This window comes from Acanthaster planci, linkage group LG19 (genome assembly GCF_054643075.1).
Source record: "Acanthaster planci isolate LZ-2023a linkage group LG19, COTS_SCS, whole genome shotgun sequence".
NCBI classification, from domain to species: domain Eukaryota; kingdom Metazoa; phylum Echinodermata; class Asteroidea; order Valvatida; family Acanthasteridae; genus Acanthaster; species Acanthaster planci.
In genome coordinates, this window is record NC_141795.1 from 6,055,812 (window position 1) to 6,067,951 (window position 12,140).

At 40.5% G+C, this 12,140-nt stretch overlaps 1 protein-coding gene across 4 annotated transcripts in view; it reads left to right on the plus strand.

The window, feature by feature from the left end:
* bicc1 (BicC family RNA binding protein 1) overlaps positions 1-11,646 on the plus strand; it is a 37,576-nt gene extending 25,930 nt beyond the window's left edge. For 3 of the 4 annotated variants that reach the window (XM_022237082.2, XM_022237084.2, XM_022237083.2), the window contains 13 exons: positions 421-654; positions 1,050-1,256; positions 1,795-1,926; positions 2,120-2,264; positions 2,680-2,841; positions 3,087-4,052; positions 4,266-4,548; positions 4,655-4,875; positions 5,241-5,401; positions 5,842-6,001; positions 6,355-6,539; positions 6,695-6,794; positions 6,955-11,646. In XM_022237082.2, the coding sequence (XP_022092774.2) occupies positions 421-654; positions 1,050-1,256; positions 1,795-1,926; positions 2,120-2,264; positions 2,680-2,841; positions 3,087-4,052; positions 4,266-4,548; positions 4,655-4,875; positions 5,241-5,401; positions 5,842-6,001; positions 6,355-6,539; positions 6,695-6,794; positions 6,955-7,091 (3,093 nt within the window). In that variant the 3' untranslated portion in view covers positions 7,092-11,646. The remainder of the gene's footprint in view (positions 1-420; positions 655-1,049; positions 1,257-1,794; positions 1,927-2,119; positions 2,265-2,679; positions 2,842-3,086; positions 4,053-4,265; positions 4,549-4,654; positions 4,876-5,240; positions 5,402-5,841; positions 6,002-6,354; positions 6,540-6,694; positions 6,795-6,954) is intronic. The other variant, XR_002598309.2, reaches the window with a different exon arrangement.
* The last annotated feature ends 494 nt before the right edge of the window (positions 11,647-12,140 follow it).

A 12,140-nucleotide genomic window follows, 5' to 3' on the forward strand; every position in this document is an offset into this window, starting at 1 on the left:
ACAGGTCATGATAGGTGGTAAAAGTTACCCTTTTAACAAGGGGTCTTACGATGCATGGATAGGTACATGTACCTATGCCATGCATCATTTGACCCCATTCAGAATGTAAGTTATACATATATGTGTAAGTACATGCACATTGTGTAGTGTGAATTCAGTCTCTGTAATCAGACAAACCAAATAGGGACTCTGTGCGTGTGCTTGCATTTTAATTATAAAAATGAACAAAGAATTAACCGGAGTGGGTTTGAACCTGGGACCGCAGGAATACTGTACTGGTGCTCCAACAGCTTGGTGGTTCTTCTTCTTTCCTACACATTGGTTTATTTTGGACATGCTGTAGGATTAAGGAAGGATGTGATCAACATAAATTGACCTTATGACTTAGGGTTGATATTACTTTGTCTCCTGGGATTTTAGGAGCTTCTGCCACTGGTCTTGGTCTTTGAGCTTCCTATCACTAACAACCCCACACCAGACATCAACTCCCCAACCATCCAACAGATTGTCCAGCTCTACAACATTGGTGTTAACATGAAGCAGAGGGCACGAGGCTATTCCACCACAGTTACAGTCAGGGGATCCAGCAGTAATGCAGTGGGAGTCAAGGAAGGCACCATGCGGTTGATGGAACACCTCATTGGAAACATAGGCGTAAGTTCAACTGGGGGAAATCATTTGGATGGAAAAAAATCATGGTTGGTGCTTGTTGTATTTGTAGAGAGCTTCAAAATGTATAAGTTGGTTTTCCCCCCCAAAAAAGAACATGCAGAGCTCACATCTCCAAAGTCAAAGATGTACGTCAAAGCTGAAGCTGAGGTTTCAATAATGGCCTGTGATTTCTTGCTGTAGGAGCATGGACTTAGAAAAACTCAAGAGATCCGTGAAAATGTTATTAAGAAAGACTTCACCAATTTGTGAAACTTTATGAATGCAAAGAAGATGCCATTGGTTTTACTGCAAAGTGGAGGAGGTTTGGCAGATTCAGGAAGTTCTTAACAAAAACGCCAGGAATGTGAGGAATAGAATTCTTTTTGTCTGGTTCCCAGGTGACTCTCCCCGTGAGTACACAGATAGAGATAGCCCCACAGCACCATCAGTTTATGAGTGGTCGAGGTGGCCTGAATGTGAAACAGATCATGCAGGGAACCGGCGCTACCATCCACTTCCCTGATCCCAACAATGCTCAGAGGAAGAGTACGGTGTTTATCTCAGGACCTGTGGATTCTGTCATCATAGCTAGACATCTACTCATGGTGCGTCATTATTCAGCTTCACCCACCTTTCCATAAGCTCATCTTTTGCCTGCAGCCCTAACCACAAGATCAACAATAAACAAATAAAATGTGTTTGTTAAAAGGGCAGCTTTACGTCTTTGAATTGGTTCCTGTTAACACAGAATCTCCACATGAATTTTCGGAGGCAGGGCTTAAGTTTTATAGACCTCTGTCTTTTTGCCTATGGGCAGCCAGGCTCTACAGAAATACCATCTTTTGGGTGGTTATTCTCCTTTTAATTCGTTCAAAATGGACAATTGTCTCGTTGATTTAAATAGGGTTGTATTTTCATTTAGTATTTAGCAGCATGTATCTGCGTGGGATTTTAACACTTTGTGAATTACTTTTTACTTTTGCACTGACAGCTAACCATAGTTTAGACACCACTAGTAGGTAAAACAAGATTGTAACATCAAAAGAGCAGACCTTATTTGGAATGGCAATCATATTTTTGACTAGGAGAAGAGCCACAAATTACCCTGTTTTCTTGTCTTGTTTGGTTTGCATCTCTGTCCAGGGCTGTCTTCCTCTAGTTCTGATGTTTGATGTAAAGGAGGAAGTGGATATTGATGCCTCCAAACTAGCACAGTTGATGGAGCAATTGGATGTCTTCATCAGTATCAAGCCCAAGCCAAGACAACCAAGCAAGGTAGGCCCTAAGTCATGTCAATAAGGCAGTGACCGTAGAAGTAGGAATCATGTCATGAGGTTAATTTTGTATGGAGTACCACATGCAAGTAAATGATGAACTACAAATACAAATGAACAGCATCTCATCTCTCCCGGATTGCATGAGGTTCCAGTAATCCTTACTTTCCTTTGTTTTTTTTTGTCTTCTCCAGTCTGTTATAGTCAAGAGCATTGAGAGGAATGCTCCCAGCATGTACCGAGCCAGACAGATTCTACTTGGTCAGGAATGTGAGAGCTGTGCTGCTAACTGCAGTAATGCTACAAGGGGTCTGAATGGGACGTCGCTACCACTTTCAGGTGTCAATTTGACAAAGCTTAGTAAGCTCTTGGCAGTGATGTAGTTTGCATTGCAGCAAAGAGAGATGGCATTTTTAAATAGAATCTGTGGACAGTACATGATATCAGCAGTAAGATCACATTCATGGACCATATTCCAAGAGTGTCTTGCAACACTTTACACTTGTCAGCTGTGCTTATTAGGTTATTTATCATGACATCAGTTGCCAGAATCAGTAAAGTGCTTGAAAGTACCCTCCTAATGATGAGTACCAATGCAAAGAATCCATGGGTACCAGTTAATCTGTTACTACTGTTGTATGTATCTACTTCCATTATTGCTTATGTTCCTGTCGGTGTCAGTGTTTTTGCTGTTAAACCATTTCCCCTTGCAGATTCATAAAATGTACTTGGATCTTTTTCATGTTCCTTCCAGGTCTTCTGAACTCCAACCTTGTCAGTATAAACACCAGCAATCTTCTCTCGGTGAATGGTCTCTCCCGAGTCAGTCCCTTACAGAGTCCACGGTCATCGGTCAGTGGACCCAATGGGTTGACTTGGCCAGCTGTATCCCAGCAATCTACTGGACTCAGTCATAGTAAGTGGGCATCAATTCCATCACTAGCTACTGTCTTGTACTGGTATTGGATAGCTCCACATCCACAAAACCCTAGATAATTGATCCTTGGAAACTCCAATTAAGCAAGGTGCCCATGGGTAGTTAAATCCGGCTGTGTGATGTATGACTATTTGAAGATATCATGAATTAATATTTATTTGCATTAGTAATTGCTGTTTTGTACCCGAATTAATTATACAAGTTTATTTTGTTTGTTGTTGCAGGTTTTCCTGCTGGAGTAACTCCAGTTCTGATCTCCCAGCAGACCATCAAGCCTCTTCTTGTACAGCCGGGCCAAAATGCCCTTCAAAATCAAAAAGTTCTTCAGAGTCAGAGCGCCCCCCAGAGTCAAAGTGCCTGTCAGGGACAAAACACCTTCCAGAGTCAAGGCACTCTCCAGGGTCAGACTGCCCTTCAGGGTCAGAGCGCCTGCCAGGGTCAGAGCACCCTCCAGAGTCAAGGCACCCTCCAGTCTTTCCCTAACCAAGTCCAGAACCCAACCCACATTCCATCCCTTAACCCTGTTCCCAACCCCACCCCAGTACCCATTACCAATCCTGCCCTGAACCCTAATGTGAGCCCCCCTGTGCACCTAGGTGCCAACCCACTGTTCACCCCAACCACAGCACCAACTTCCCCTCCACCCCTGGCCAATCCACCATCAGCCCCCATCCAGCTAGCCCCAAACATGGCTGCCAGTCTGCAGGTAGTCACTCGTCCAGCAGCTGAGCCGACTCAGGCTTACATCTTATCATCAGCTGCCTTGCCAGTGACAAATACTGTGGTAAACACAGAGCCACATAAGGTAGCTATCCCATCGGCAGTGAGGGCAAACCCACAAGCTGAAGCACCAAAGACGATACAACAAAACACTATGGCACAACAGCTGACATATATACCCCAACATAGAGTGTCACAACCGGAGCCACACAGGGTAATATACCCTACCCCACACCAGACAGAGGCACAGAGGGTCACGCATAGCTCCCTACAGAGGGTACACCCAACATCCCCACCCCCAGGATTGACTAAGGCAGATCCTGACCTACTATCGACAGAGCTTCAGAGACTACACATGGCAGCAAAGGCAGCTCAATTAATTAGTTCCTGTGGAGGAGAAGAGCTGATGGAACACATTGCCCAAGCTTCTCAAATTGACAGACAGCTCTCAAGTCCCACCAAAGACAGAGGTACAGAAGTTTGTCCAATTGAAATACTCTCAAATGTTATGATATCAGCAATATATGCCAACCGTTTATCCTGTCCTCCAGAGAATTTAAGAAAAGCTGAGCCTACGGCTAGGCTTTTTAAAAGGCAAGTGTTTTCCAAAGTTCCCATAGGAAGTATGGACCAATCAAGAATGTTCCAGAATGTGACTTTCAATGTTCTTTGTTTCTCCTTAGTGATGAGCAGTAGCCATAGCAACACAAGTAGTGGCACCAGTCCAAACCAGAGCCCTTGTAATAGCCCCATTGACCTTATCTCCATGCCAACAACCCCTCCTATCAGCAGCAGCAACAACAATAATCCCAAACTGGTAGACTTGGGCTACCTTCAGAACAACATCTCACCTAACAACAGCAACGGGAACTTGTCAGGAGTGCTGATGGGCTCAGGAGGCAGGGGGTCATTGACCCTTCTGCAGGATGGAACCCTGGGATTGACAGGATCTGGACTAGCATATCAGTAAGTTGAGTTGGTTGGAGTTCAATTTACAAAACAGTTGGACTACATAGACACAAGCCAATGAGTGAATGAATCCTGGAAAAAAATCTCATTTCTTCTGCTTCAGCACAAACGGCAGAAGATCATCAGAATCAGGCGGTGACTCAGACAGCTCCGACAAGCGTGCTCCAGGATGTGAGAGGCGGGACAGGGATCGAGAGAGAGGAGAATGGGAGAGGGGACGAGAGAAGGAACGACAGGAGGAGGTGGACAGGCTGGCTTTGCAGTCAACATCAGCCTCCTACGGTAGTATTGACTATGACCAGAAGAAACTCAAGGCAAATAAAGGTATGCAGAATTCAAGCAGCAAATATTTTGTACCACAAATACATCTCCCAACTGTAACCATAAGATCGTTTTGCTTGTTGAGAATTGAGGTAGGAAAAATGACAAAGAATTACAAGAATAAAGGAAAGTAGGAAAAGAGTTAGGATGGTTGCAATCATTCAGTGCATGTTTCTTTGACTTGTGTGAAGTAACACAAGGAATAGCTGTATTAGCAATTAGTTTACTCTTGCCATTTTCATTTGACATCCATGTTTGTGATGACAGTTTATCACGAATGCTGCTAGTTATGGCATGCATACTGTGAATGTACTCACCAGCTAAATCAACTTATTCATCAGAATATTTGCCATCGATTTCCCTCGTAGCTATGAAGAAGAAGCCAATAGGTACAGAAGTCCGTCGGCCGACTGACCAGTGGAGTGGCTTAGGCTTCTCCAAATCAATGCCGGAATCAGCCATTAGGGAGCAACGTAAACCTAACGGATTCTCACTATTCCATACAGAGAAGCTGCCAACTACATATGAGGTATTAGAGGTTGGGAAAACCTTGAGCTTGTATCCTGAATGCATTCAGTAAAGGAAATGGGATGGAGTGGGATTGAACCCATTACCTCTGTATTTACAGTCCTGTTGCTCTACCAACACAGGCCAGGCCTGATCAGTGCCTATAAGTCTGCCACTGCAGCCAGCCACTGTTGCCCACTTTGGCTAGGAGCCCAGGGTATAATTGGTAGGTAGAGGGGCAGGTACCATAAAATCAATAAGTGGTTGACATTTAGTCATCACTCAAACTTGGTCCAATCTACCTCCAGACTACCCAGCAGTCCACCAGATTTCTCAGAAATGTTTCAGGGATTGTGGTCACGGAATGTATGCATTTCAGGGGTTAGGTCCACATCTGGATAATACTCCTGTTGTAATGTCTTACAAAACTTTGAAAGTGGGATGATCTCCATTTTTTTTTAGAACACACTGAAGGAGGAGACTGAGAATGGTACCACTGACAGCAGCTGGCCACCAGATCAGCCAAGTCCGTCCATTGACCTCTTGACCTGTCAACAACCTGAGCAACCACAACCAACATCAGCTGCACCTGGAGAATATCCTGCCAACAGGAAAAAGAAAGGTTGGCTTTCCTTTTCCACAGCCCAAAGCAGCCATGTTCCAAATTTACTAATTGCTGAGTGTGGCATATGTACAGTAGCAGATGACCATTGCAATACAAGTAGATGTTCAAGAGTTCCATGTGACTATATTTCATCATAAATCGCAAAGTTTTTTGTGGAATCTTTTTTAATTTATATTTTGTACTTATGTATTGTCCTTGAGATGCATTGTTGTTTTTACAGAAGTGAGAAATAGCACTCTGGAGACTTCAACAAATTATAGGATGATCATACCTGATGAAAAACACCATCACTTTTGATTTCAAAGTAAAACTGATTTTGTTACTGATAATATTGTGAATTTTTTTTACAGTAACATACACCAACCTCAGTTGCAGTAATTACATCGAGGGATCCTCACTACCTGGACAGACTAAAGGCCTCTGGTCCAGCAGTGAGGGCAGTAATTCACTGACACAATCCAAGAAACCAGACCTAGCTGATCTCTTTATCAATCTTGGTCTGGGCAAATACGCTGATGTCTTTCAACAGCAAGAGGTAAGGGTTTAAAGTCTGGGTACCAGACAGTAAGAAATGACATTTACCTGAAATGTGTCATTTGTCCATTGTGCAAAACATTAGAATAGATTTGATCAGATTGTTCACCAATTTGCCCTTTGGAGTTAACCTCTGAGCTGTTTAACTTTCTGCAGATCGACCTGTCAACTTTCCTGACCCTGACGGACAATGACCTAAAGGAGCTTGGCATCACGACCTTTGGGGCGAGAAGAAAGATGCGGCTGGCAATTTCCAGTAAGTGAATATCCCCTAACCAAGAATGTCATGGCTATTCCAATGGTGACACTGTAACATCCAATTGCTGGTATCTCCAGAAGCGTCTCTTGAACATGACAATAAACTGCATGCACCTGCAACATTCAGCGAATCATTGTTATCATTTTTTTCCTGGCAGACATGAACAAGGGTAAGACCAAGCCATCCCTGTTCAGTGCCAACAATTCTTCGAGTCTTCTCCACGAGGGTTCCAATGGATCCAATGGTCTGATTCAGTCTTCTCATGGCCATGAAAGCCCAACCAGCGTTTGGTAAGACAGTGAGTCCCAACCACTCCCGATTTGTCCTTCTCCAAGTACAGTTTGGCTCAGAAATCACCCGTAAGTGACCATACTAAAGATATTGATTTGAGGTTTGAGGTCGTGCATCCGAGAGTATGTCCTCTTATGCTAGTTGTAAGTGAACACTTTGCACTTAAATTGTCCTGAGATTCAAATACTGAAACTACCTTTGGTGTGATAGGAGGTGAAAGTGTTGAATATTCATTTTGTCTGTGTCATTGTATACAAATATTGCTCAGAAGAGCACCTTCCTGAATATTCATTTATAACTTGCACCCTGTTGGTTGTGAAATTTCTTTGCACATGATTAGGTACACCAAGCAACATTTTTCGCAGCGTAGATGTTCTGAGGTACCAGAATTTTGGATTGAAGTAGTTTTCAACAATGCCAGAAAATTTGGTAGGAAAAGTTGTTGATTGATTCTGCTGTGCAAGTAGACCAGTCTGGCAATGTGAGGTTGTTTTTACTTGACCTGAATTGTGTCAGAGTCAAATTGGGGTCAAATTGGTGTCAAGTTGTGTCTTCCAAATTGTTTGCACAGTGTGACATGCAGTGTCACACCTAAGTGACATGCACAATATAGAATGCACAATGTATTGTTTTTGTTTTAATATTTTTGGCAAAATAAGTGGAAAGTAATCAATTGTGTATTTATGTTAGGGTCAGGAGTTTGTTGAATGCAACATACACATATTTCAAACTTCAATGCGTTTGTTTGCACACGACAGTGGCCGCCGAAATGGATGCCACTTTTGCTCTTCTTTGCAACCAAACGGTCAAGCTGACCATTGGCTAAAACACCGAGTGTCTTTCAAACAAAATTGTGAATAGTTAAAATTTTTTATGGACATTAAAACTTGAAACATAAATGAGGAAATGTCAATAAAAACAGTGCTGGTTAAAAAGTTAGTATGTGGTCAAATGGATTGAAGTTACAGTCCCTTTTGAAGCACATTACAAACTTGCTTTTCAAGAAAAGCCTAATGTTACAGAGGTTTTTGAATGCTTGCAGAATTTTTAAAATGTTTGAAACAATTTAAGAATCAAACAATTTAAGACTGTTTACCAAATGTAATATTTTTATTTTTCTGCACCAGCATTTTTGTAGAAAATATTTTTTGCAATGTGATTTGCATGTGCTTGGTATGTCTAAAGCTGTATATTTTTGAAACTCGGGTTTTCCAAGCCAAATGGTATCATCTTGACTAAATTCTTGAGGTGCTTCCAAAAGCAACATTTAAAAATTGTCAAAGGAAACTATTAATGCCTTTTGTACTTATGCTACCATTCTGTATGCATTTGTACTTATGGTACCATTTTGTATGCATAGCCATTTGTAAGTAGGATTTCTTTATAAAACTAACTAACTTTTGAATCTGCTGATCAAACTGTGTGGTTTGTTTAGCAGTGACAAACCTTTTTGGTATCCAAGCATGCATTGTTTTTAAGGGTCAGTTCATATTCATTACTTCCTAGGTGTGCCAACATAAATTGGAAAACACTGTATAAAGTCTTGGCTGGTTGTAGGAACGTCCTGGCATTTGGTTATCACGTTCCTCGGTGGTCACCCAAGTGGCATACATGTACCTACATCAAGCAGTTAGATTGTTGAGATTCTGTCCAGGTATTCTGGATGTCACAATCCAGCTTATCTGGATCTCTAGAGAACACATATTTGTATGAACTCTCTCAAAGTATTGCTATGCCATTAAACCTAAAAGCAACAAGAGTACTTGTATAAAGTCATGGAACTAGTTCCAGCTGTTTTTAATCATCAGTTCTTGAACAAATTTGGGGTTCGTTACTCATTCTCAGGAAATGATGGGGAGATAATACAGTTGTAGGTTTGCCAATTTAATGAATTCATCACAGCAACAATGACCATTTACATTCGTAAATGGGCACATTTTCAACCTGTTCACTGTTACCTTTCAACATCTGCTATGAATTTATTACCAACTTTTAAAGCAGTCCCTATACATGTAGTTTACAAAGATGTGTAGCATTGTAGAGAAGATATTGGAAAGGTTGCTTAGCAACAAGACACAATGGGAAATTCATTGTCAACTTAGGTATTGCCATGATATGATAGTCCGTCCTTTGTACATTCATTTTTGTACACCCTTGTCAATGTCTCGTCCACACCCAGTAGGTTTAGTTTGCATATTAATTGTATACATAGGAATTCTTTTTTGTTTCTAAAGTGTGGAAATGTTTCTTGGACCACAAAATATACATACAAATTTTCATGTTGTATGGAATACATGGGGCAGCCTTTTTGCAAAATATTTGGGCAGTGAGTTTTGGAATAATTATTTGTTAAGCGGAGAAATATTGAAAATAACAGAATTATCAGGAAATAATGTTGGAATTATTTTTTTTTAGGTACATTAACTTTACTCAGACATGGTTTACCTTAGATTTCATGATGGGCAGATGTCAATACATTGCTGTTCACTTAAAAAAAATGCTTTGAAATGGTACTTTACTTTCATGACACTTTATACGGCTTTTTAGAACAATTTTTTCATTGGGACGTACAGTGAAGTTTGAACATTCAATTGCTAAATTTTGAATTTTGATTTTATAAATAGGTTTTCCGCAGATTACCATGCACTTCAGTTTTTGGATGACAAAATGTAAGTCCTAATGACAATAATTTTTGCAAGTGTTCAACTGATTCAAAGTTTAGGGTAAGTATTTATCCTTACCCTATAAGAAGTGGGAGGGATAACCAGACAGATTTTTAAGTTAGCAAGAAACTTGACTATGATATAAGGTTAACATTCAATGAAGATATGGCATAATTAATGACAGAAACTTGTTTGGTTACAAGTACAAATTGAAGGACACTAGGGCTGATTTTTGTTTTTGTAAGGAAGTTTCCCCAAGAAAATTGATTCCTTGTCACTTTGTGTTGAACATGAGTGCGTTCAGTAGAAGTCTTCCTTAGCAGTCAGGTTCACCTCGCCTGCAGATGCTTAATAAACAACTTCTCGCCTTCACAGAAGTGGAGTATTGTCACATTGACGAGATTAGTAGCACCCAACAATGCATGAGAGAGTTTGATATATTAGCAAGATGAAGACAGGATGGAATGACAAAGTATCCTGTCAGAGGAACAAGATGAAGCCTGTCAATTCAACCACCTTGTATAAAACCTTGTCAGTTAAAAACTCAGTTTCTCAGTAGGATGAGAAACTTTAATATGAGGTAGTCATGTGAAAAACTGCTAACGTAATCACATAAAGAGATCTGAACATGGTGTCTAGAGCAATGAACACTGGCTGAGGATTGATCCAAGCCATCATTACCATTATAGTATTTCCTTTTTTGCGTAGACAAGCTTTAAACTTGAGTGCTACTGATATTGGTTTCTTTTTTTGTTAAAGTAGATTAAAATAATATATGCAATCTGCCTTTGTCTTGTTGAGAAAATTAAGTATTTTTAATAACATTTGTGCGAACAATCAAAGAATTTTAAGGCAACATCTGTGTACTATTTGTGTTACATTTTGATATCGTGTTCTGTAAATATATTTTGTATATGAAATCATATTTCTTCTTTATATTCAGTGAACAATGCCTTTTGATCAAACTTTTAAATTCCCAATCAGCTCAGAAGAGCGGCAGTATTTTGTCACAACTTTCCTTGTCTTCTTCAGAGGCGGAGTAGTTTTAAAATTTGACTTTTGAACTCCTGGTTGGGAAATGTATATTGATTGCATTTCGACAAAGGGTATTTTTAAATTCCAAAATGCAATTAATGTATTGTGTTAAAAAGTTTCTCGTTTCATTTCTGTTCAGTATCCAATATGTCTATCATTGCATTCTTCGTAGAAGTACAGTATTTTATAAGTACGGACAAACATTTCCCTTTATCTTCCAAAAACTGGGAATCATTCAATCCTGCTCGATCTGACATTCCGTTCCATTTAATGTTGAAAGACAATCTGATCCTCGGTCAGGAGACGACTTACATGAAGAAAATGCTCTGAACCTATTTAGGGCCTACTGTCGACAGTAAAAGAGTGATATGAAGCATATACATGTAGTAGATTTCAAACCATGTTCACCAAGGGAATAAACGATGAACATTGATTTATAAATTAGATTAATAAAAACCTTTCACATACCCGCTACTATACTTCTTATTTGCGAGTGTGGATGGCAGGCGGATGCAATTATGTTCTCTTGCTAGGTTGGAAAAAAGTTCTTTGGTTTATTTGGTTAGAAAATTGCACCCATCTTGAAATCCATAAATGGAAGCAGAGCTTGTACTGTATATGTTGTCTGATATTTCCTTGGATTTATCCAGTCACGTTTAAACATTTGTTACTTTGTACGTATATTTTTAGCAAAAGATAATTTATTACCATCTTGAAGTTTGTAGAAAGCACTATTGGCCACCGATTAACAAGAAATTTATTTAATAGCCGAGAAGAATGAATAATGTTGATGAAAATGTGACATTTAAAAGTACAGTTTGTATTATGTAAATTTTGAAGTAAAGAATGACTCCCTCGAAGTCGGCGTACTGCCTTTGTAAGCTTTTATATCGTGTGTATGTGGTTTTGTGTTTATTAGGGTCACTCGGTAACGGAAATGCACAAGCGAACGCCACACGTTAGAAACAGCGCCCTCTCTTGAATGGAAACTTTAAGTCTGACAAAAGTTTGCAATAAGTTGTCCCATTTTCGGCACTTTGACCCAGAATTTTTATTTCAGGGTGCACTTGGTGTGCACTCAGTGCTTCCTCACTTTGGATCAAATCCTAGCCATATTTTTGCACAGTTGAATGAGAGGCACGGCCAGCCGTACACCTCGTATGTCAGTTTGCATATAGTGGTTCGTTTGATTAAATTGGCAGCGCTCTGCTGAAATCAGATTCACCAGAGCCCTGTCGGCTGGAAGCGTGCCCAACCTAGCGCGATAGACTCGTGCCTCGGGGCATTTTACTCCCAAGGAATGAGACAGAATGTCACGGTGAAGTGGCGAGTGTTCCTTGGGCTGTGAAATCTC